Source organism: Osmerus mordax, chromosome 5 (assembly GCF_038355195.1).
Source record: "Osmerus mordax isolate fOsmMor3 chromosome 5, fOsmMor3.pri, whole genome shotgun sequence".
In the NCBI taxonomy this organism is placed as follows: Eukaryota; Metazoa; Chordata; class Actinopteri; order Osmeriformes; family Osmeridae; genus Osmerus; species Osmerus mordax.
Window position 1 is genome coordinate 17,008,929 of NC_090054.1, and position 18,274 is coordinate 17,027,202.

At 43.3% G+C, this 18,274-nt stretch overlaps 5 protein-coding genes across 6 annotated transcripts; 2 read left to right on the forward strand and 3 right to left on the reverse strand.

Annotated features, from left to right (window-relative positions):
• Window positions 1-1,511: 1,511 nt before the first annotated feature.
• phf10 (PHD finger protein 10) lies at window positions 1,512-7,689 on the reverse strand. Of its 2 annotated transcripts, none has more exons than XM_067236010.1 (12): window positions 7,593-7,689; window positions 6,979-7,085; window positions 6,645-6,775; window positions 6,468-6,551; window positions 6,235-6,359; window positions 5,678-5,827; window positions 5,481-5,590; window positions 5,059-5,218; window positions 4,810-4,953; window positions 2,610-2,718; window positions 2,274-2,462; window positions 1,512-1,822 (listed from the first exon to the last, which is right to left on the reverse strand). In XM_067236010.1, exons 1-12 carry the CDS (start codon window positions 7,659-7,661, stop codon window positions 1,725-1,727), a joined length of 1,476 nt encoding a protein of 491 aa, XP_067092111.1. In that variant the 5' UTR covers window positions 7,662-7,689; the 3' UTR covers window positions 1,512-1,724. The 2 variants fall into 2 exon arrangements, with proteins under 2 accessions (XP_067092111.1, XP_067092110.1); XM_067236009.1 differs by having other exon boundaries at window positions 6,217-6,359.
• Window positions 7,690-8,034: 345 nt separating this feature from the next.
• On the forward strand, window positions 8,035-10,202 carry psmb1 (proteasome 20S subunit beta 1). Its single transcript, XM_067236012.1, has 6 exons — window positions 8,035-8,202; window positions 8,574-8,681; window positions 8,919-9,000; window positions 9,200-9,329; window positions 9,528-9,634; window positions 9,892-10,202. The coding sequence occupies exons 1-6, from the start codon at window positions 8,102-8,104 to the stop codon at window positions 10,075-10,077; spliced, it is 714 nt and encodes a 237-aa protein (XP_067092113.1). The 5' UTR covers window positions 8,035-8,101; the 3' UTR covers window positions 10,078-10,202.
• Window positions 10,203-10,533: 331 nt separating this feature from the next.
• Window positions 10,534-12,249, reverse strand: nuf2 (UF2 component of NDC80 kinetochore complex). The gene is made up of 2 exons (XM_067236011.1): window positions 12,084-12,249; window positions 10,534-11,834 (listed from the first exon to the last, which is right to left on the reverse strand). The coding sequence occupies exons 1-2, from the start codon at window positions 12,204-12,206 to the stop codon at window positions 10,593-10,595; spliced, it is 1,365 nt and encodes a 454-aa protein (XP_067092112.1). The 5' UTR covers window positions 12,207-12,249; the 3' UTR covers window positions 10,534-10,592.
• A 461-nt stretch (window positions 12,250-12,710) lies between these two features.
• Window positions 12,711-16,017, forward strand: tbp (TATA box binding protein). Its single transcript, XM_067236488.1, has 8 exons — window positions 12,711-12,801; window positions 13,335-13,528; window positions 13,674-13,993; window positions 14,122-14,209; window positions 14,366-14,457; window positions 14,628-14,795; window positions 14,935-15,029; window positions 15,166-16,017. Exons 2-8 carry the CDS (start codon window positions 13,475-13,477, stop codon window positions 15,243-15,245), a joined length of 897 nt encoding a protein of 298 aa, XP_067092589.1. The 5' UTR covers window positions 12,711-12,801; window positions 13,335-13,474; the 3' UTR covers window positions 15,246-16,017.
• An 81-nt stretch (window positions 16,018-16,098) lies between these two features.
• Window positions 16,099-17,923, reverse strand: pdcd2 (programmed cell death 2). Its single transcript, XM_067236487.1, has 6 exons — window positions 17,566-17,923; window positions 17,224-17,463; window positions 16,941-17,081; window positions 16,697-16,794; window positions 16,505-16,618; window positions 16,099-16,376 (listed from the first exon to the last, which is right to left on the reverse strand). The coding sequence occupies exons 1-6, from the start codon at window positions 17,873-17,875 to the stop codon at window positions 16,203-16,205; spliced, it is 1,077 nt and encodes a 358-aa protein (XP_067092588.1). The 5' UTR covers window positions 17,876-17,923; the 3' UTR covers window positions 16,099-16,202.
• Window positions 17,924-18,274: the final 351 nt, after the last annotated feature.

The following is an 18,274-nucleotide window of genomic DNA, read 5'->3' on the forward strand; positions in this document are numbered from 1 at the left end:
GAATCTCCATCTCTCTCACAGTTAAAGGTTTGACAAGTAACAAGGAAGGTTACTGGGGTTTTGGTGTAAATTTATGTGAGGATTTATACTTTTTGGCTTCTGCTGTATGTTGTGCCTTACTTGCATCAGTGTGAGTCACTATGACCCTGATGCTCTCCCTCAGATTAGCTGGTTTTCCTCCAATAACGTCCCTGCTTCATAACAGAACAACAAACTTTATCCACTGTTTGTTGTGATCCAGCAGGTTTTGAGTGCGTGCGCCTTTGTGCTTATAGAACAGGACAGGGAGGAGTTTCAGAGTGTAAGAGGGTTTGAGATGTGTATGTGTTTGTGTTATTGGGGGGGGGGGGGGGGGGGGGGACACAAGGCGACGGTTGGGGGGTTGATTGGTACAGGAGACCAGTTAAGACCAGTTGAGACCAGTTTTTATGAGTCATAAAATCTTCAGATACATAAGTGTCAATACAACCGCTCTCACGTCAGCTTAAGTTTCTCTTTATTCGGATTTACAGCATTGTACATAAACCCCTGGTCATAACCACTGAAAAAAACCTTTTCATGTGAGCGCTCCAACAGAATACAGATAATAAAGAAGGAAAGGAACACATTTTAACCTGGGAACATCACTCATCTGCAGTGTACTGTAACCTTTGGAAACAGTCAATAATGACAAGACACATTAGGCCCTAGCAGCATTACTCTTTTCGAAACTGAAAGTTTGCCACTGAAAGGGAGTAGGCCTAAATGATGAAAACAAAGGGTTAGTCTGCTACGCATCCTCCTACATCCAAGAAGTTGTGGCTGCTATTCCAGCAGCTCTTGGTGTCCCCCTAGTGGTTGAGATATATATATGCAAGAAAAAATAAACTAAGAAAAGGAAAAAGAACCCCTCACTGTTTTCACCAGATAGCTAACTGATGTGACTCATGTCTCGGAGGAACCTCCATCTCCAGCACTGTTTTTGAGGATGCAGACTACTCTCCAAGCTCCGGTTGGTTGACATGTTGACCAGCTTCTCCTAACACAAACACCATCTGGTAGGCAGAGCGCGCCGTGCCAGGGAAGCATTCACACCTGTATCGCTACGGCTCTGTCATCCCTCTATTGTCCCCCTGAACACACTCTGTCCTCTCAGGTGACAGGGGACCCGGGAGCGTGGTTGGCTGCAACCTACTTAGTCGCGTGTTCATAAATGAATGTATGCGTTGCATTAAGTGGACAAGTGTATATGGGGCCGTCTGCGGCCCGAGTCGGGTCGCTGGCTGAAAGGACACCCTATGGCAGCTGCCGTCTGTCCTCTCTGAGAGACTTATTAAGCAGACTCACTCACCTGAACCAGGCAGCCGAGACAGCGCAGAGCACAACAGCATCTCGCCCCACCTGCCAGGTGACTCATTAGTACCACTTAAACCAATCAATAATAAATGTCACACACGTCACAGTTGTTGTTGAGTTGTGTTTCCCTCATTTAGAGAGTGTTCGTGTGGGAAAAGGAGAGCCATGAGGCAATGGGGTAAAACAACTGATTTTAATGACATAATGAGAACTTCAGTGGTATGATGTAAAAAAGATTAAGTGATCAGGAGCATTTACTGTATATACAGCACGATTACACAAGTTCATATTCCCGTAAAATAAAATAATATTAGACTTCATAAAAGCACCAAAAAACGACACTATAAATTCATTGAGGTTTGAGCAGTTGAGTTCCTGTGGCTCCATGTCTACTTTTGAGCAGACTTGGATTTCCGTGGCGTCTTGGGTCCTCGTTTCTTCTTAGGAGTTGAGAACCCTTTGTCACACACCTCACACACCCAGAGCCCTGAAGAAGGGAGACAAACACAAACACAAACTCAAATACTTTCCTTTATTTACTTTTGTATGAATCAAATGTCTCAGTTTACCCAAGTAAAAAAAACAAACTACCCCCCCCCCCCCCCCCCCCCCCCCATGTCATTGTGGGCTTCTTGGAACTCACAGGAATCTAGAGGGCTGTTTGCATAACACCGTTTGATGTCCACGCTGCTCAAGTACCCTGACCTCAGTCTCAAACACACGCAGCTACACTGGGTGTGCAACACATCTAACAATAGCAGACCAAGGTGCTAAGCAGCAGTCTGGGACTGTTGTAGCAGCACAGCAGTCAGTACAAACCCAGGCTACCAATCTGGCATTTCTCACCCCCCCAAAAAAAACACACAAGGAAAAAAGTGTCATGTCATCCACCCTAACAGAGGGACAGGTAGCATGTGTGCGTCTGTGTACATCCTCACCCAGTGGGATGGAGTCCACTCCGACACAGAAGGTGTGGAATCCTCGGTCACACTTGTCGCAGAACATCATCTCTTCCTCGTGGTGCGGCTGCTCACAAACGGTGCAGGTTTTGCACTCCATACACTGCCACGGGTACGTCTTGATCAGGCTCACCAGCTCCACACTCATGTCCAGACAGGATGGGTGGCCTGACACACACACACACACACACAAACACACGTGACTCTCAGGTCATTCTGAGTCACCCTGTTTCACGATAGGAATACGTACAAGCTAGCGCTGAGTGGGATTGGTGAGATCCTCAGTCTAAAGCTAGAGAAAAGAGTCCCACTTACCGCTGTTTTGACACTGTGAGCAGTGAATGAGTCCCTCTGGCTTGCCTCTCTTGTTGGACTCCTTACCCTTCTGGCAAATGCCACATATAGCATTGGCAATGACCTTAGGCTGCAAGGGTAGAACAATGCTATAAAAACCATGGCAACAAGGCCTTGTGCACCTGCTGACACAAGGCGTCTGGGCAGAGCACACATCTTAACCAACCTCAGGGAGGTACAGCTCGTCCCTTCAAAACCTTAGCTGTGTTTTAGTATGCAGCACAGTCTCAAAGATCTTTAACGCGTCTACACATCTAGCCTTTGCAAGATACAATTGTGTCCTCTTCATATAACTTCATGTACTCTGGACCTAAAATAATGATGGTTACAGTCAGGAGTCATCTCAACTTGAGACCGTTCCTGAGCGGACGTCAGTGCCGTGCCAGAGGAACTTCAGACAGACAGCGTAGCAGCACAAGGTATGCAGGCTCATGTCTATGCTACACAATTAAAACATCTGTCCAATCTATTGATTTGAAATCTTTATTTCAATGCTTAACTGTGTTCAAGTGTCTAAATACGGACATATCAAAGGTATTCCTAGAGAAAAGATCTGGTCTGGTAAGAGACAAAAAACGACAAAGGACTAGGTTAGAAAGAGATACTAAACTCTTAAATAAAATTTGAAAATGTTGCACCCTGGAGAGACAAATAACTCAACGGAAGGACCAGGTGAGAGAGAGAAAGATAGAAAGAGAGAGAAAGAGAGAAACATAGAAAGAGGGGATGGGAGAAAGTTATAGACATACACTTTTTAAGTAAAAAGTTAATAAAACACACTAGTCAAGTGAACAAAAACTAGAAGTTAAAATGTACACAATAACAAAGAGGGGAAGTAAGTGGAACAAGGAGACCTATTCTATAGGAAGAGTACTCACAGTGTCAGCTGCAAGTCATTGCACTCAAATCACATTTAACCAGAAACAGAAGATACAGAAGGCAGGAACATTCTCATCTGTGACGGATCAACATCAACTGAACCTGTAGCTTATATAAGCCCAGATAGACACAGGATTGCTATGTTTCTGATCAATTTGGAGGATGCATTGATCTTTCCACTTGTCTGACAATATTGCATGTGCATTTCGTAAAGTTAAATACCTCTTATAAATAACTAAAGTATGATAGGATATATTGTGTTTTTAGGTGTCCTGTATGCTTTTTGATAGTGTTACAAAGACTTCACCAGAATCCTCTCCAGTGGTCTGGCCAATAGGAGGGGAGGCGTGGGGAGTGTCGGTTAGATCATGTTGATCCGCTCTAGGCCTTTCTCTTTAAGTATTTCTACTTCAAATCACAAAAGAACACTTTCAAAGCCAACTGAAATCATCAATAAATGAAAATGTGTGGACGGGTCTGTGGACGTCTACCTGGGTTTACCCAAGCTCAGAACACATTTGACAGTCTGGAAGGCTGCTATCAAACACCTGTCTGATATAACAACAGAATAACGAGGAACTGCATTAAAAGTATATATGCACAGATATACACTTAAACATACATACGGCAGATTAAAAACTCTCAAACACACTAGTGTTAACTGCATCTTTAGCTACTACTAGATAAAACACTTATGCTGTGTATATATTCTATATCATCACAAAAAGTCGTAACTTTGTTTTTTTTGTTGCTGTTTTTTAAAACAAGAAATCTAGCAGCCAAATATATCTGCTCGCTTGTCTAAGAACATCTGTTGACAAGTGGACAGAGAAGAGGTATATTAAGACATTCAAAAGAATAGGGTCAAATGTACAAATGGTCTTCAGGACAAAACCAAAAGTGCAGGGAGAGAGGAAAACCCCCAGGCTGAAAACATAACGACTCCAAAATTTCCTTATTGCTCATAGAGTCTGATATGAAAGACTTAAGTGTTGGAACAGTTAGGTTGAGGAGTGGACAGCAACACTTAAGAGGGGAGGACGTGGGCTCAATAGTACAGTGAGACTGCCATCTACTGGGCTGTGTGTGTGTGGCAGTGTATGTGTGTGTGTGTTGAGAGCCCGGGGGCCAGGGGTCGTGGGACAGAGCAAGGTGTCTCTGTCCAAAGTGCTGTAGTAGCTGTGGGGAGGGCTCGGTGGAGGGAGGAGAAGGGGGTGTCGGAAGAGGGAGGAGGGGGGTAGAAAAGTGCTGTTGAAGAGAGTCAGGGGCTTTTGTCCTCTACCTTGTACCCGAGGGTAGGTTTCTGTTGGCCGGGTCGCGGGGTGGCATCCTTGGCGGATGTGCCAGTTCTGTCCTTGGCTTTGCCCTTGGTCTGCCCTCTGCCGTCCTGGCTGTCCCCGTCGGACGTGTTTCCGGACGAGCTGTCCTGCAGACGCAACGCACAGGTTACAGGCCTCACCATGGCCGTGGCGTCCATACATACAGTGGAGGGTCAGGGGAGTTGGACCCGTGGTGTTCCCCCTGCTCTTACTGAGGAGGCCTTGGTCTTCTTGTCTCCTTCCTTGGCTTCCTTGGCGTCCTCGGCATCGTCTGAGTCACCGTCGCTGTCCAGGGCGGGCAGCTCGGGGTCCAGCGGGGGCTCGAAGAGGGCCGTGTTCAGGGGCAGGTAGCGCAGCTCGTTAGGGGAGTACCTGCATTCGGACACACGATTCATTTATCTTTGAATATGGCACACACATTAACACAACATATACTGTCATCCGAGTCAGGTTAGGAAGCTAATTTCATTGCAAAAAGATAAACTTCAAAAAGAATATTGGGCTGGGTTTTTTAAAATCTCATGTTAGAACAATAATATAGAAGGCAAGACCTTTCTCAACTTGTTATGGAGCCTATTCTGTATTCTGAATACTATAAATAGTAATGCCCTCATTTCTTTTTCTATGGCTGTACCTCTTGTAGTAGTCTTGGAACTGTCCAGGGATAAGGGCCACAGGGTAGGGGCCTGTCTTGGTCCTCTCTGGGGCCAGCACCTTGTACCTGCCCTGGGGTACCTGGATTATCTTGGGGAGGAGAAAGATGAGACGGATAATCAAATTTTGTGAACACAATCGTGAGAAACAAATGTGCACGTGTGAAAGTGTCCTTACGTGTGTCTGAAGGTCAAAGTAGGCTCTTCTCTCTTCCATCCTCTCCCTGTTGAAGTTGCTGTTGAACTCGGCAGCCTTTTTGGCAGCTTTTTTGATGTACTCTGGTACCTTACTGGCCTCCACTTTCTGAGGGTTTTGTTGCTGCATTTTCTAGAAGAGACAACAACACCAATACTCAGATGACTGAGCGGTTAGGGAATCGGGCTATTAATCAGAAGGTTGCTGGTTCGATTCCTGGCCGTGCGAAATGACTTTGTGTCCTTGGGCAAGGCACTTCACCCTACTTGCCTCGGGGGGAATATCCCTGTACTTACTGTAAGTCGCTCTGGATAAGAGCGTCTGCTAAATGACTACATGTAAATGTAAATGTACTCACTACAGAGTTAGGAGAAACTGCCAATTAGAGTGTGAAGCTACAGTCTACTTAGTCTAGTCTAACTTGGTGTGAAAATAGTGAGGAATTGTCATCAACCTTTCCATATCATAAGAGGACCACACCAGGAGTAAAAATATATGATCACCGACTACTATTTACTTACAGTGGTGAGAGTACTTACGGAGTACTCTTTAGCTATCCTTTGTCGCTCTCTCTCCTGCAGAATGACTGAGTACTCAGCATGTTTGACAGGGTACTCCTTGATCATCAGATCGATTACCTCGTCACTCCTTAATGCTGTCAGACCTAACCACACACACAGACCAGGTTTGGATGAGAGAAAAAAGCTCAACTGCTAACATTCTAACTCCATCTATGTGACCGAATGTACAACAGCTACAGACAGTTAATTACCCAGGGTGCATTGTGTCTCTGTGATGACATTCAGTTCCCTCAGATAGAGCTTCTCTTTGTGGGACAGGTCCCTCCTTTCCAAGTCTACAAGAAAAATATGGTTTGTGCTGATTAGCTATGAACAACATATCACACTACTTATAACAAAATGATCGATGGAGGAACGCTCCCTTCTACCTGGATATTTCCTCTTGAATGAGGTGACTCCCAGATATTCACTGACTTGTTCCTGTAACATGTAGTACTCCCCACTGTCATCTGCAGGCCACTTGTATTCTGTCAGGTTCTCTGCAGGGAAGTATGCGGATCTGATGTGGAAAACATGGAGGAGTGCAGTTAGTATTGTAGTGGGGAAAATATCTGAATGATATGTGGATGTGACGTTTTAGTGGAGATGAGAGATTCTAAAGATGGACCCCCGCTGGCAGATATGCTATTGCTTGCTTCTCAACTATTTTCAACCCGTGGTTACTTACAAAACATCTGAGAATTTCATTAAATATTGTATTACCCTGGTTCCTGGCTAGAAGTGTCACAACTTCTGGAGCTGTCGCCTGATCCCATGCGCCGCCTTTTTGGAGCTTGACTCCCATCATTCGAGACCTCCTCTGCATCATCCTGTGGAATAGTTCGGATGTATGATTTAAGTGGAAAGACATCTGTCTAGGCACTACTAGCTCGAATAGCACGCAGTAATCTCAAGGGAATTCCAAAACGGAGCTCAAAAAAGCTTTTCTTTGCTACGTTCGCATTTGTTTAGCTATCCTCTCTGTAGACATGTAAACAAAACAAACCACCGTGGCTAGCTAGGTTCTAGCTGACTTGCAGTCCTATGTGGTTAGTGCTAACAACAATCGCATGACGCTAGCTTAACTGTAAACATTTGCTAGCTTGCTAGCACTAGCTTTAGGTAGCCTAGTTAGCGCCCCGCGTAAACAGCTGCTGGTGCTTGTCTTGCTAGTAGCAGCAGCAGCAGAAAGGCGGTTTGTGAATGAAACAAAGACAGGGGGTTGCGTTGCCTTTGTCAGCCGTGCCACTTAACAAATTAAATTACTTTTCATATAATTGAAAAAGACTTCCGAACAAGGTTTTCAACACTAACTAAACTAAACACAACAAATGTACCTTTACAGATTGAGCTCCTGGAGTTGCAGGGTTACTATCGCACGGTCTTGAGGAGAGTGCAGTAGCCATGTTTAGCTAGCTAGCTCTGCGGTAGACCGTCGGGGATCTTGAGATACGCGTAATTTCTGAACTGAAGTACGCCGTGCATATGGCGGAGTTGAATATTTTCTGAGCCTATGAGCAGTCATTAAATTGGGAACCCGCCAGCTACAATGATTTGATGAAGTTTCATATATTACGAACAATCTACTCCCCTGCTCGCCTCTGTAACTATATTCCCGTAAGATTTAAATTGTGACAACAATTTTCACAGAGTAACACATTCCAGTGATCACAGTTCATGGGAAATGTACTCTATTTGCTTTATCCAGTCGCTAGGTGGCGATAACTAAAAGCAAGTGCTGGAGTGTTCAAGTAGTACTGTCTTTTTTTGCGTCAAACGAAGAAGACCCGACCGCCATATTGCAGTGATACAGCGAGTTTCCTTTATCCAACAATCAAGAAGCAAAATGATGTCTACGCAGATGTTGGGAGATAATGGGAAAATGAAAGAATATCACTACACTGGACCAGTAGAACATCGATTTTCGCCATATTCTTTTAATGGAGGGTAAATATAGTCCTCAGTTATGTCCAAATAGCTCTAGCTCGATGAAGTCCTGACTGGCTAGCTCTTCGTGATGATTACTGTTGCGGAGTTGCTAACCAGGCAAGACTGGAAGATAACTTTCCACTAGCTGAACATTTCTAAATAAAGTTATCTGATCATGTGATTAGGGTGTATGTGATTTTGAACATTTTAAGATCTAAATGTTGCCCAGTTGATGGTGACTTGTGTATCTGATTTGTCTAGTTTCGATTTCAACAATGACAAGCACTGTTTGCTAACTAGTAGTAGCAGCTTCACTGTACATGGCCAGTAAAACAAACGTCCAATGTGGCTCATCTCAATTACAAATGTCCATAACTTCTGTTTTCCAGGACAGTTCTTGCTGTTGCCGGTGAGGACTTTGCTCTTGTGGCTTCCGATACTCGTTTAAGCGAAGGGTATTCAATCCACAGCCGTGACTCTCCAAAGTGTTACAAGTTGTAAGTGTTTATATAGATAAATTTAGTGAAGTCAGACTGAAATGAAGTATCAAGTTAAATCATGACTTGCACTATGTCAGCGGGTTTAAAGGGTGAAACGAAAGAAATATAATAGGCACCTTAATCTTGACCATGTGGACAAATACAAGTTGTGAAGGAAATTTGGAGCATGTATAAGCACGTAACTATGCTCCATAACCTTTATTTTGTGAGTCATATTGTATTATCTTCTTACAGGACTGACACAACTGTCATTGGCTGCAGTGGTTTCCATGGTGATTGTCTAACTCTTACTAAAATCATTGATGCCAGACTAAAGGTAAGATCACCTGTCTTTTCAACTTGGTTTCAGTATCTCTATTCCTCACTGAGAAAGCATCTAGGTGTGCTCACATCTGCACCTATTTACACATAAAGTAATCTGCTCATAAGTCCATGTTGGTCAGTGAACACTTAGGAATATAGATGTTGGCAAATGGGAAGTTGATCACAAACAGCAAATGTGTTTTTCCTCTTAGATGTACAAACACTCCAACAACAAGACCATGACCAGTGGAGCCATCGCAGCAATGCTCTCCACCATCCTTTATGGCAGAAGATTCTTCCCTTACTATGTCTACAACATCATCGGTGGCCTGGATGAGCAGGGTACTGCTCTTGTTCTATTAAGCATATTTATACTTCAGTCATCAGTTTCATGTTAACAAGCCCAGACATTTTGCAGATCCCTTACTCCTAAGAGTGATTGAGGAATGTCAGCATATCATGAGTATTGCTCACCATCTCAAGGAATACTTTCACACTTAAGTCACGTGATCTGCTCCTGTTTGATTGACTGTTGTATAGGTCGGGGAGCTGTCTACAGTTTTGACCCTGTGGGGTCATACCAGAGGGACACATACAAGGCTGGTGGCTCTGCCAGTGCCATGCTTCAGCCCCTGCTAGACAACCAGGTAAAAGCTCAACATTGTCACACCATTCAATTTAGATCAGCACTTTTAAAGCTTACTTGCACCCAGACACCAGAAATGATGTGAAGATGATGATGAAAAGCTATTATTGAAATGCATTTACCAGGCTTTAGCTAGAAAGCACTTGGTCTACAGATGGAGACTCTGCATTTCACATCGGTCACATCAGACTAGATCTCTAATAACACTGTTTGGCCTGTTATTCCTATTCCTTACAAATCACATTGCTGTATCTGTAGATTGGCTTCAAGAACATGGAAAATGTACAGCACCTGCCTTTGAGCCAGGAAAAGGCTGTTCAGCTGGTCAAAGACGTGTTCATCTCTGCAGCAGAGAGAGATGTATACACCGGCGATGCCCTCAGGATCTGCATCATCACCAAGGAGGGCATTAAGGAGGAGACCGTCCCTCTGAGGAAGGACTGAGGGGCATTTAGCCTCCTCTTGCTTCTTTTTCCAAACCTTGTTTAGGGTCTATTTCTGGAATTCTTGTTTTTGTCCTAACCCAGCTATTCTTTTATATTCTTAATAAAGAATCAAAAAAATGTTAAGTCAATGTATATTTGGAAATGATTTGTTTGTGCAACTTATTATCAACATTCTGTAAGTACGACAGATTTCTTTGCATATGGAGTGATGTGCCGTATCAGTGGAAATGAAAACTGCATATAGTACACAAATACTTGTAGTTTGTATAGTACTCAAGCAGTAGAACATAACTCAAATGTTAAGGTATACTGTGTTTTCCCCAAGAATCCAGTGTAACCAAGAAATGTACATGGGCCATATGCCATATAAGTTTAATAGATAAGATGAAACAGTCAAATACAACAATCAGTAAATGCAGTGCTGTGTATGCTAAGCAATTACAAAGTAGTGACAAAAGACATGAAAATGTACAGTATCAAATACAAGAATAGTGATAGGTATCAGATTGGAAGTTAGAAGTCTGATGTCATCTTCTTGATATCATTGTTGCCCTCCACAACACAACTTTCGATCTTCTTATGGAACTGGTCCAGGGAAGCCATCAGTTGGTCAAAGAGAGCTTGTGCCTTCTCCGTCTCATGGTTGCAGATATCCTTCATGTTTTGTATCTCGTTGCGAACTTGCTGAGTCTCTCTGTTTTTCTCCAAAATCTGCTCAGCTATCTCCTCCCGCTTCTGATGAACCTGGCCATACTGGCCTATCACACCCTGGACGTGCTGGTCCGTCCTCTCCTTCTTCCTCTGCCTGCGGATCTGCTGCTTGGATTCCTTGTCGAGCTTCATTCCTAGTGCTCTCTTCAACTGGCTCTCCTCTGTTCCCAGATTTCTCAGCTCCTTCTGCTGATTTTCATTGACCACTTCTAACTTCTGGACTTCCTCCTGAAGCTGCTGGGTCTTGTTCATGCCACTCTGCAAGTCTTGCAGCAGTTTGTGCATTAGCTCAATCTCAGCCTTGTGGTGAGTCTCGCCCTGCACAGTGATCTGGAACCCCACCAGCCTCTCGTCCGCCTGCTTGATAGAGATCTTGATGTTTTTCACATTCTCCTTCATCTTCTCCATCTGGGTCTTCACCTCCTCTGGCGACTCCACAACCTGAGACTCCAGTTTTCCAATATCCTCCTTCAGCGTACTCACATCCACCTTCATCTGAGTCAGTTTCTGTGACCTCTCCGCAATTTCCGTTTTCCACTCTGCAATCTCCTCCTTCACTGCATTCACCTCCTCGTACTTATGCACGCTGGAAGTCTGGAGGTCAGAAAGGGCAGCGGAGAGCTTTTTATCTTCTTCTTGCTGCTCTGGGGGGATAGTGGTCAGATTCTCGATCTTCTTCTCTGCATTTTTTATTCCATTTGTGGAGAACTGCAGTTTATCCATGTCAGCCCTAAATTTCTCCAGGTGCTCTAAGGCCATGTCCATCCTCTGCTTTCTGAAGTGTAGAAAGTTCATGATACCACTCAACACAGTGACTGTACGCTTCACGCTTGGGGCTAGTAGGTCACTCAAACTGAAGTCATATACAAAACACATGGGCAAAAATTTACGCATTCTCAAGTAAACACTCATGATGGCAGTTGGATACTCGTGAAACGCTGGATACTGAATGTTTTCAGAAAGTGGGACCATGGAATGACATTCAGGCCTGAAATTATACATGAGCTGCAATACTCTCATGTATAGTCTTCTTACAGTATCTGGCTGGAAGGGAGAAAAACAAAGGTTACAATAGCTAGTCAGACCGCTATTCACAGTAATAACTTTAATTATTTCTTATAACAGCTAGCCTAGACAGATAAGAAACGTGACTAGTAGGCTACATGGAGTATCCACACCCTGGAGTGAAAGCAAAAAATAAAAAAATAATAATTAAAACTCCCGGGTTTGTCCGGCCTAAACTGTTTTTTTTTTTTTTTTTTAACTGGATACAAATAAATGTCGGCAACTCACGTTTGGGCTCGGGGTGAGGTCATTTTTCGTTAATTGTTTCGCTTCTTGTCCAGTCAAGACTTCAGTTCGAAAGAAATTTACGATTACATCTAATTTGTAAACTGGAAATGTGTTGTCCGTCATTTTCCCGACTCTTCTGGTAAATATATACGTAAGGAGACAACAGAAAAACGAAAACCAACACTCCTGTGACAATAACCAAAGAGTATAGAAGAACCAGAGCCCGTCTGTCTCTGGAAGAACGTTGCTAGAACTATCACCTACCTTTTGAAGTTTGTTTTTTTGGCGCGTATGAACTGTTTCCGTAAATCCGAGCAATGTGATTGGTCCATTCGTCAGTACGTTTTCCTAGAGCGCCGTACATTGGTCTGGAGGACTAAGTCGAATCTGGTTCCTTCGACCCGATGCAGCTAACTCTTTACTACATTATTAGTTGAGCTATCACTTTTTGATTTTTTTTTTTGATTGCATCTGTTATATTAAAAGTGATTATATAAGAAAAAGGACACAGGATACACCGCTTTTTTTTGTTGGTTCGTTTCTTTGACAAATACAATCTGGATCATCAGATAATTTAAATGATGTGACCTCTAGAACCGGAAAGTATACTTTATCCAATCCGGATGTTGCTCGAGCCAGCGTCGCAGTGTTGCATGTCGAAGTGGTTATGAATCTCTGTTTAGTTGGACATTTTTCAGGGACGAAGTGAAATTCAAGGGTAAGCCTAGAAAAAAATGTAATGCATCTTGTATCGAAATGACATAGCGCATGGCAGCTCATTAAACTTTATCCAACGAGAAATGGATGTATGCAAATGTTGACATGGCATCTTGCTGCTGCTAGCTAGTTTCGTGCTAGCCTAGCTAAATAGCTACTGTCAAGTCTAGTGAGAACAACTCATACAAAATGTGACAAAATTCCCGGTGCAGCCAGGTTTGGGTATGTTGTCTTTATTGGTTTGAGATTTCAATTGTAAATTTAATGACAATCGCATTTGCGCGCCACTTTAGTCTGATCGTACTGCTGGCGGTGTCTTGCTGGCAGCAATCAAGAAGCATCTACCCAGCTACCTGGTTATGTGCTAATGGTTTAGCTGTTGACTTAGCTACGTAGCAGGACTTTATTTTAGAAGTAATTAGCCTGTACCATTTGGACAGTGCAAAGTAATTCCTATATGTGAATTATATTGGAAATCACATCAAACAAAGCATAGCTCTTATTCGTGCTTTCATGTGCTACTTACTTTTCCAGACAGGGGAAGACTACAATAGTCTACACCAATCAAGTGCATTGACTTTTTATGAGGATATACACTCCTACTACTAGTCCTATCCTACACTTGGCATCAGAAACTGTGTGTCAGTCAGCTGTTGGCTGCATAAGGAGAGACCATGGACCAGAACAACAGCCTACCGCCGTTTGCCCAGGGGCTGGCCTCTCCACAGGTAACTTGACTGTTTTAGTAATTGTCTCCTCAACTATGATCTGAGACATGTGTAATGGTGTGAGACACCAGGGAGAGAATAAGCTCTCACCCATTTCTCAAGCGTTTTCCCACAAGGTTCTTATTGACTGCCTCATCTCCTACAGGGCGCCATGACACCAAGTCTACCCATCTTCAGTCCAATGATGCCATATGGTAGTGGCCTGACACCCCAGCCGGTCCAGAACACCAACAGTCTATCTCTCCTGGAGGAGCAGCAGAGGCAGCAGCAGGCTTCAGCCCAGCAGGCTGGGGGCATCCCGGGTGCCTCGGGACAGACTCCCCAGCTGTACCACTCCCAGGCGGTCACTACCACCACCAACTTGCCTGGCAATACCCCTCTCTACACCACCCCACTCACACCCATGACCCCTGTCACCCCAGCCACGCCAGCCTCTGAGAGCTCAGGCATTGTACCCCAGCTACAGTAGGTGTTCCTCAATCAACTTGTATTTAGACTAACAATTCATACACACGTTAACTGTTTTTATAAAGACTTGTCCACAGTAGCATGGCCATCAGGCCTGAAAGGCTCACACTTGATATGCTTGACAGAAACATTGTGTCCACTGTAAACCTGGGCTGTAAATTGGACTTGAAGACCATAGCTCTGCGAGCAAGAAATGCTGAATACAACCCCAAGGTAAGGCCCAGGAATGCTGCACACCCAAATCTCAACACGCCAACTCAGCTCAATAAACTACTTTAGTGGCAGTTGATCAAGAGTCTATTGCTTTGCTTCAAAGAAGGCTCCTGAGCAGATATCGGTAGTTGATATGCAAATGCTTCAAATCTCCAGCGATTTGCTGCTGTGATCATGAGAATACGAGAGCCGAGGACCACAGCCTTAATCTTCAGCTCTGGGAAGATGGTCTGCACTGGAGCAAAGAGGTCAGTCTCCCTGCTTTAATCTCCTTTAGTAAAATACTGGAGTTGGTAAACGTTTTATTTATTTATTTTAAAGCCACAATAATTAGGACTGATTGAATCATGGTAAGGGAATTCTTCTGCATTTCTTCTTGATCTCCTCATTCCTTCGTCAATGTCCTTTCCCATTGTAGTGAGGAGCAGTCTCGTTTGGCAGCCAGGAAGTATGCCAGAGTGGTTCAAAAACTGGGTTTCCCAGCCAAGTTCCTGGACTTCAAAATCCAGAACATGGTGGGCAGCTGTGATGTCAAGTTCCCCATCCGGTTAGAGGGCCTAGTACTCACCCATCAGCAGTTCAGCAGGTTAGTCACTGTACTTTTTCTTTCACTTGTCCATAATGCTGACAAGTTGCATGTGGTGTGTATTCTGTGATATGAGCTGCAAATGTAAGTAATGTGACATTATTTTTAATAATGGTTGAATAACTTTGCTGTGTTTCAGTTATGAGCCTGAGCTTTTCCCTGGGCTGATCTACAGAATGATCAAGCCCAGAATCGTGTTGTTAATATTTGTGTCTGGCAAGGTTGTTTTAACAGGTGAGTTTATATGAAAATGTATGGATTTTGTGGTTAACTAAACCTATTGAGGGAAATGCAAGGCCCTCTGAAATGTAAGAATCCCTTACATGCAAGTTCTACAGTGTATTAACTGCAGTCTCATCTTCACTTCAAGGTGCTAAAGTGAGAGCAGAGATCTACGAAGCCTTTGAAAACATCTACCCCATCTTGAAAGGATTCCGTAAGACTACGTAGACCTGACTACGGTTTTATTGTTTTATTTTTGTAGTTGCAGCAGGATGTTGTCAAGGATGCTCTCTTGGACTCTGATTGGGCCCTTTCATAGTGGACCCCTTCCACTCACATCAGTGATTGGTTGGGCCCACTGGGCAGATCGTTTTTCTGTTTCATTGTTTTAAAATGACTTCCACTCTTTATTGAATGAGAAGCAGCATAAAAGGCTGTAGTCTCTAAGCAATTTATTTTTGTAAAGTAGGTTTAATTGTTGAAATTGCAAGGCATGTGGTTTCCACACATTCCTTACAAGACTGAATTCAAGACTCAAAACGTATCAATGGTCTCTGGAAGTTTTATAGATTGACTCATGAAGTATTGTTTATTGATATGGTGTTCCAGGACGTTGTTTTAAGTTTGAGATTATTTTGCATAGCATCCCCTCCCAACTTAATGTTTCACTAATGTATGTGTGGATTTGGCTTTGTGCCAACACCATGGCACTAAAAGGCCTGGTAACCAGAAACGGAATTTAACAGGCAACCTTGATGTCAGACGTTTAGGTTTTTATTCATGTTTATGTACCCCAGACTTGTCATTTTAAACAATATTTAAAATCATTGTTTTATACTTCAATTTTAGAATAGACAAAGTTCTGTTTTATATTTCTTACTGTTTTTGGTCCATCGCTTAAGCCCAAGAAAGCACCGTAACAGAGGGATGCAGTCTATACTGGCTTCAAATGTATGATACTTTGCTACTTGTGCACAATTAAACTTGTATATATAAAGTGTGCTGGATCTCTTGCTTTGTGATTTTACAGACACATGTTTAAGTTATGCCAGATAAGAGTACTTTTGGAAAGGAGGTGAAAGTTTGTTACATATTTTTATTACAGTCAATTTGGCAGTTATTATTCATTACATTGCAAATATGTATATACACAATACAGTTATTAGTGAATATGTTTGTTATTCCTTAGTTGCTCTCTGCTTGCTTTTCTTTAGTGAGGTCCTGTTTCCATATGAACTCAGGACTGTATTTGTTCCCCAGGTCACAGCTGGTCTCGCATGTATAGACAGCAAGCGTTCCCCAGTCTATACTGGCCTCTGGACTGTCAACTTTCAGGTGGTTTAGCAACTGCGGCATCACCTGTTGGAACACGCAACAACTCCTCTTCAGTATAATACAAATATGCTAACCTTGACATCAAATTCAGCATGGATATTGAGTCATTACACACCATTACATTTGAATGTTTAGTAAAAGAATCAGATTACCTGGAACTCAAACACCCTTCTGGAGCCACAGAGGCAGTGTGGGACATCATTTTCTGAAGGAACATGCTCAGATGACAGCCATAGAGGAGAACCACCCCTGCAGTACCTCAGAACCTGTAACACCATAACTTGTCATGCAACACGTGTTTAGAAGTCCTCACTAATATTGGTGCCTCTGAAAAGTGCTAGTACCTGATGTGGCTCAGTTTGAATCCGTTGTTTAAACTTCTGGAATACCTTGGTATCTTGGGTTTCATGCATGGCCATGTCTTCAAGCTCTGACTCCAAGGCTGTGGAGGAAAAGCCCTGCACATTTGCGATCAGCCATTTCTACATTGGTTGGGTTAATACACTTGTTATGTACCCTCCGTCCTGTAACTCATGATTCAAGAAGGGGAAGACGAAAGAAGAAATGACATGTCAGATATGATCTTACAGTCAACCAAGGTGGAGGGGTCAACATCCCTCTGAACACCCTTTACTGTCTCTGGGTCCTCTTCCACTGGCAGCTCTTCAGGCTCGGTGACAAGTTCAAACTCGGGGAACAGGAATGGTGATGGCACAGCACTGGACAGCGCTGCAAAATACAGATGTTACACTTAATAGCACCATATCCTAGTGTATTTTTTTAAGCTTTTAACAAGATTTAAAAAAAAATAAGAGTTGGAAGTGTAAAATACATTTTGTTCCAAATCTAGTTTTTCTGTCTTGCTGCTTACCTTGACCAACACATTCTTTCTTGTGGCTGTGTCTCCAGTCTATAGTCTGGTGTTCTTTACTGCAATAGTACACAGCATGACAGCGGGAACAGGCTTTCTGACCAGGACAGCCACACAGCCGGCACAGTTTAACTCCAGAACCAAGTACACATGGGTCGGGCTCTGTCCCGATTGGAGCCTCGTCCGTTGGGGGATCAAAGGGGTAGAAATCATTTCCCCGTGGCAGCTGACTCCTATAGACTGGAGGAGAGAAACTGGGATGTCAACTTTGAGAAACAGAACAAATTATCATTTAACAGGTAGGGCCTATTTTCCCTGTAAGTGTAAACAAACACACTTCACCTTTTAGACAACGGCTGTCATTTTGCGAGAAGCAGTCAGGTGTCTTGCAGCAAAATACAAACACAGTTCGATGGAAACTTCTATCCTGTTCGGTGATGGGTGCATACACCTGCAGCAGAAAAGCTGTGGGGAGTTGACATTTATCACACGCCGAATCTGGAAGACTAGGAAGGTTCGTCTGACTCAACCACGCAGGTTTACCGCCAACTTTACTCGGGAATTGGGAACTCTGTAGCTGCCAGGCTTCCGCCTCCTCCAGAAAGCCAAGAACAGTTTCTTTATTCAATATTGGATTTTCATTGTTGGCCATTTCAGACTGTTTATCACTCCAACTCAACGCTTCTTGACAGTAATCATAAGAAACACACCAGCTCAGCTCAACGTGCGTTTCTTGTCCCACTATTAAATGTGTCCGTAGGAAACATACATCAATGGACAAAACCATCCCCATTTTAACCAATTTAATGTAGCCTAATGTTACTAGTGGGCTGCTCTACCAATGAAGTTTAAATTACCGAAACGTTTGTAAAATGATGATAGAAGTCATAATGAGGAGGATATAGGCCATGTAAATATTGTAATCTACTGGTACATTTGAAATGCATGATTTTTCCACTTTGAAAATCAGTCTTTGGCCACCAAGTGGTAGCATTGTTCTGATACTTATTAGTGAGAATTAAAATGATTTTTTGAAATTCAGAGACAAGAG

Coding starts and splice junctions, on each gene's coding strand:
- pdcd2 (XM_067236487.1), bottom strand. CDS start 17,875: ATGGCCAACAATGAAAATCCAATATTGAATAAAGAAACTGTTCTTGGC. Junction 17,082..17,223: donor GAAAGAATGTGTTGGTCAAG/GTAAGCAGCAAG, acceptor TGTATTTTGCAG/CGCTGTCCAGTGCTGTGCCA. Junction 16,795..16,940: donor CCCCTCCACCTTGGTTGACT/GTAAGATCATAT, acceptor TTTCCTCCACAG/CCTTGGAGTCAGAGCTTGAA.
- psmb1 (XM_067236012.1), top strand. CDS start 8,102: ATGATGTCTACGCAGATGTTGGGAGATAATGGGAAAATGAAAGAATAT. Junction 8,682..8,918: donor TCTCCAAAGTGTTACAAGTT/GTAAGTGTTTAT, acceptor ATCTTCTTACAG/GACTGACACAACTGTCATTG. Junction 9,330..9,527: donor CGGTGGCCTGGATGAGCAGG/GTACTGCTCTTG, acceptor ACTGTTGTATAG/GTCGGGGAGCTGTCTACAGT.
- phf10 (XM_067236009.1), bottom strand. CDS start 7,661: ATGGCTACTGCACTCTCCTCAAGACCGTGCGATAGTAACCCTGCAACT. Junction 5,828..6,216: donor CCGTAAGTACTCTCACCACT/GTAAGTAAATAG, acceptor TGTCTCTTCTAG/AAAATGCAGCAACAAAACCC. Junction 2,463..2,609: donor CTCACAGTGTCAAAACAGCG/GTAAGTGGGACT, acceptor TGTGTGTGTCAG/GCCACCCATCCTGTCTGGAC.
- nuf2 (XM_067236011.1), bottom strand. CDS start 12,206: ATGACGGACAACACATTTCCAGTTTACAAATTAGATGTAATCGTAAAT. Junction 11,835..12,083: donor ACCTCACCCCGAGCCCAAAC/GTGAGTTGCCGA, acceptor TCTCCCTTCCAG/CCAGATACTGTAAGAAGACT.
- tbp (XM_067236488.1), top strand. CDS start 13,475: ATGGACCAGAACAACAGCCTACCGCCGTTTGCCCAGGGGCTGGCCTCT. Junction 13,529..13,673: donor AGGGGCTGGCCTCTCCACAG/GTAACTTGACTG, acceptor CATCTCCTACAG/GGCGCCATGACACCAAGTCT. Junction 14,458..14,627: donor GTCTGCACTGGAGCAAAGAG/GTCAGTCTCCCT, acceptor TTCCCATTGTAG/TGAGGAGCAGTCTCGTTTGG.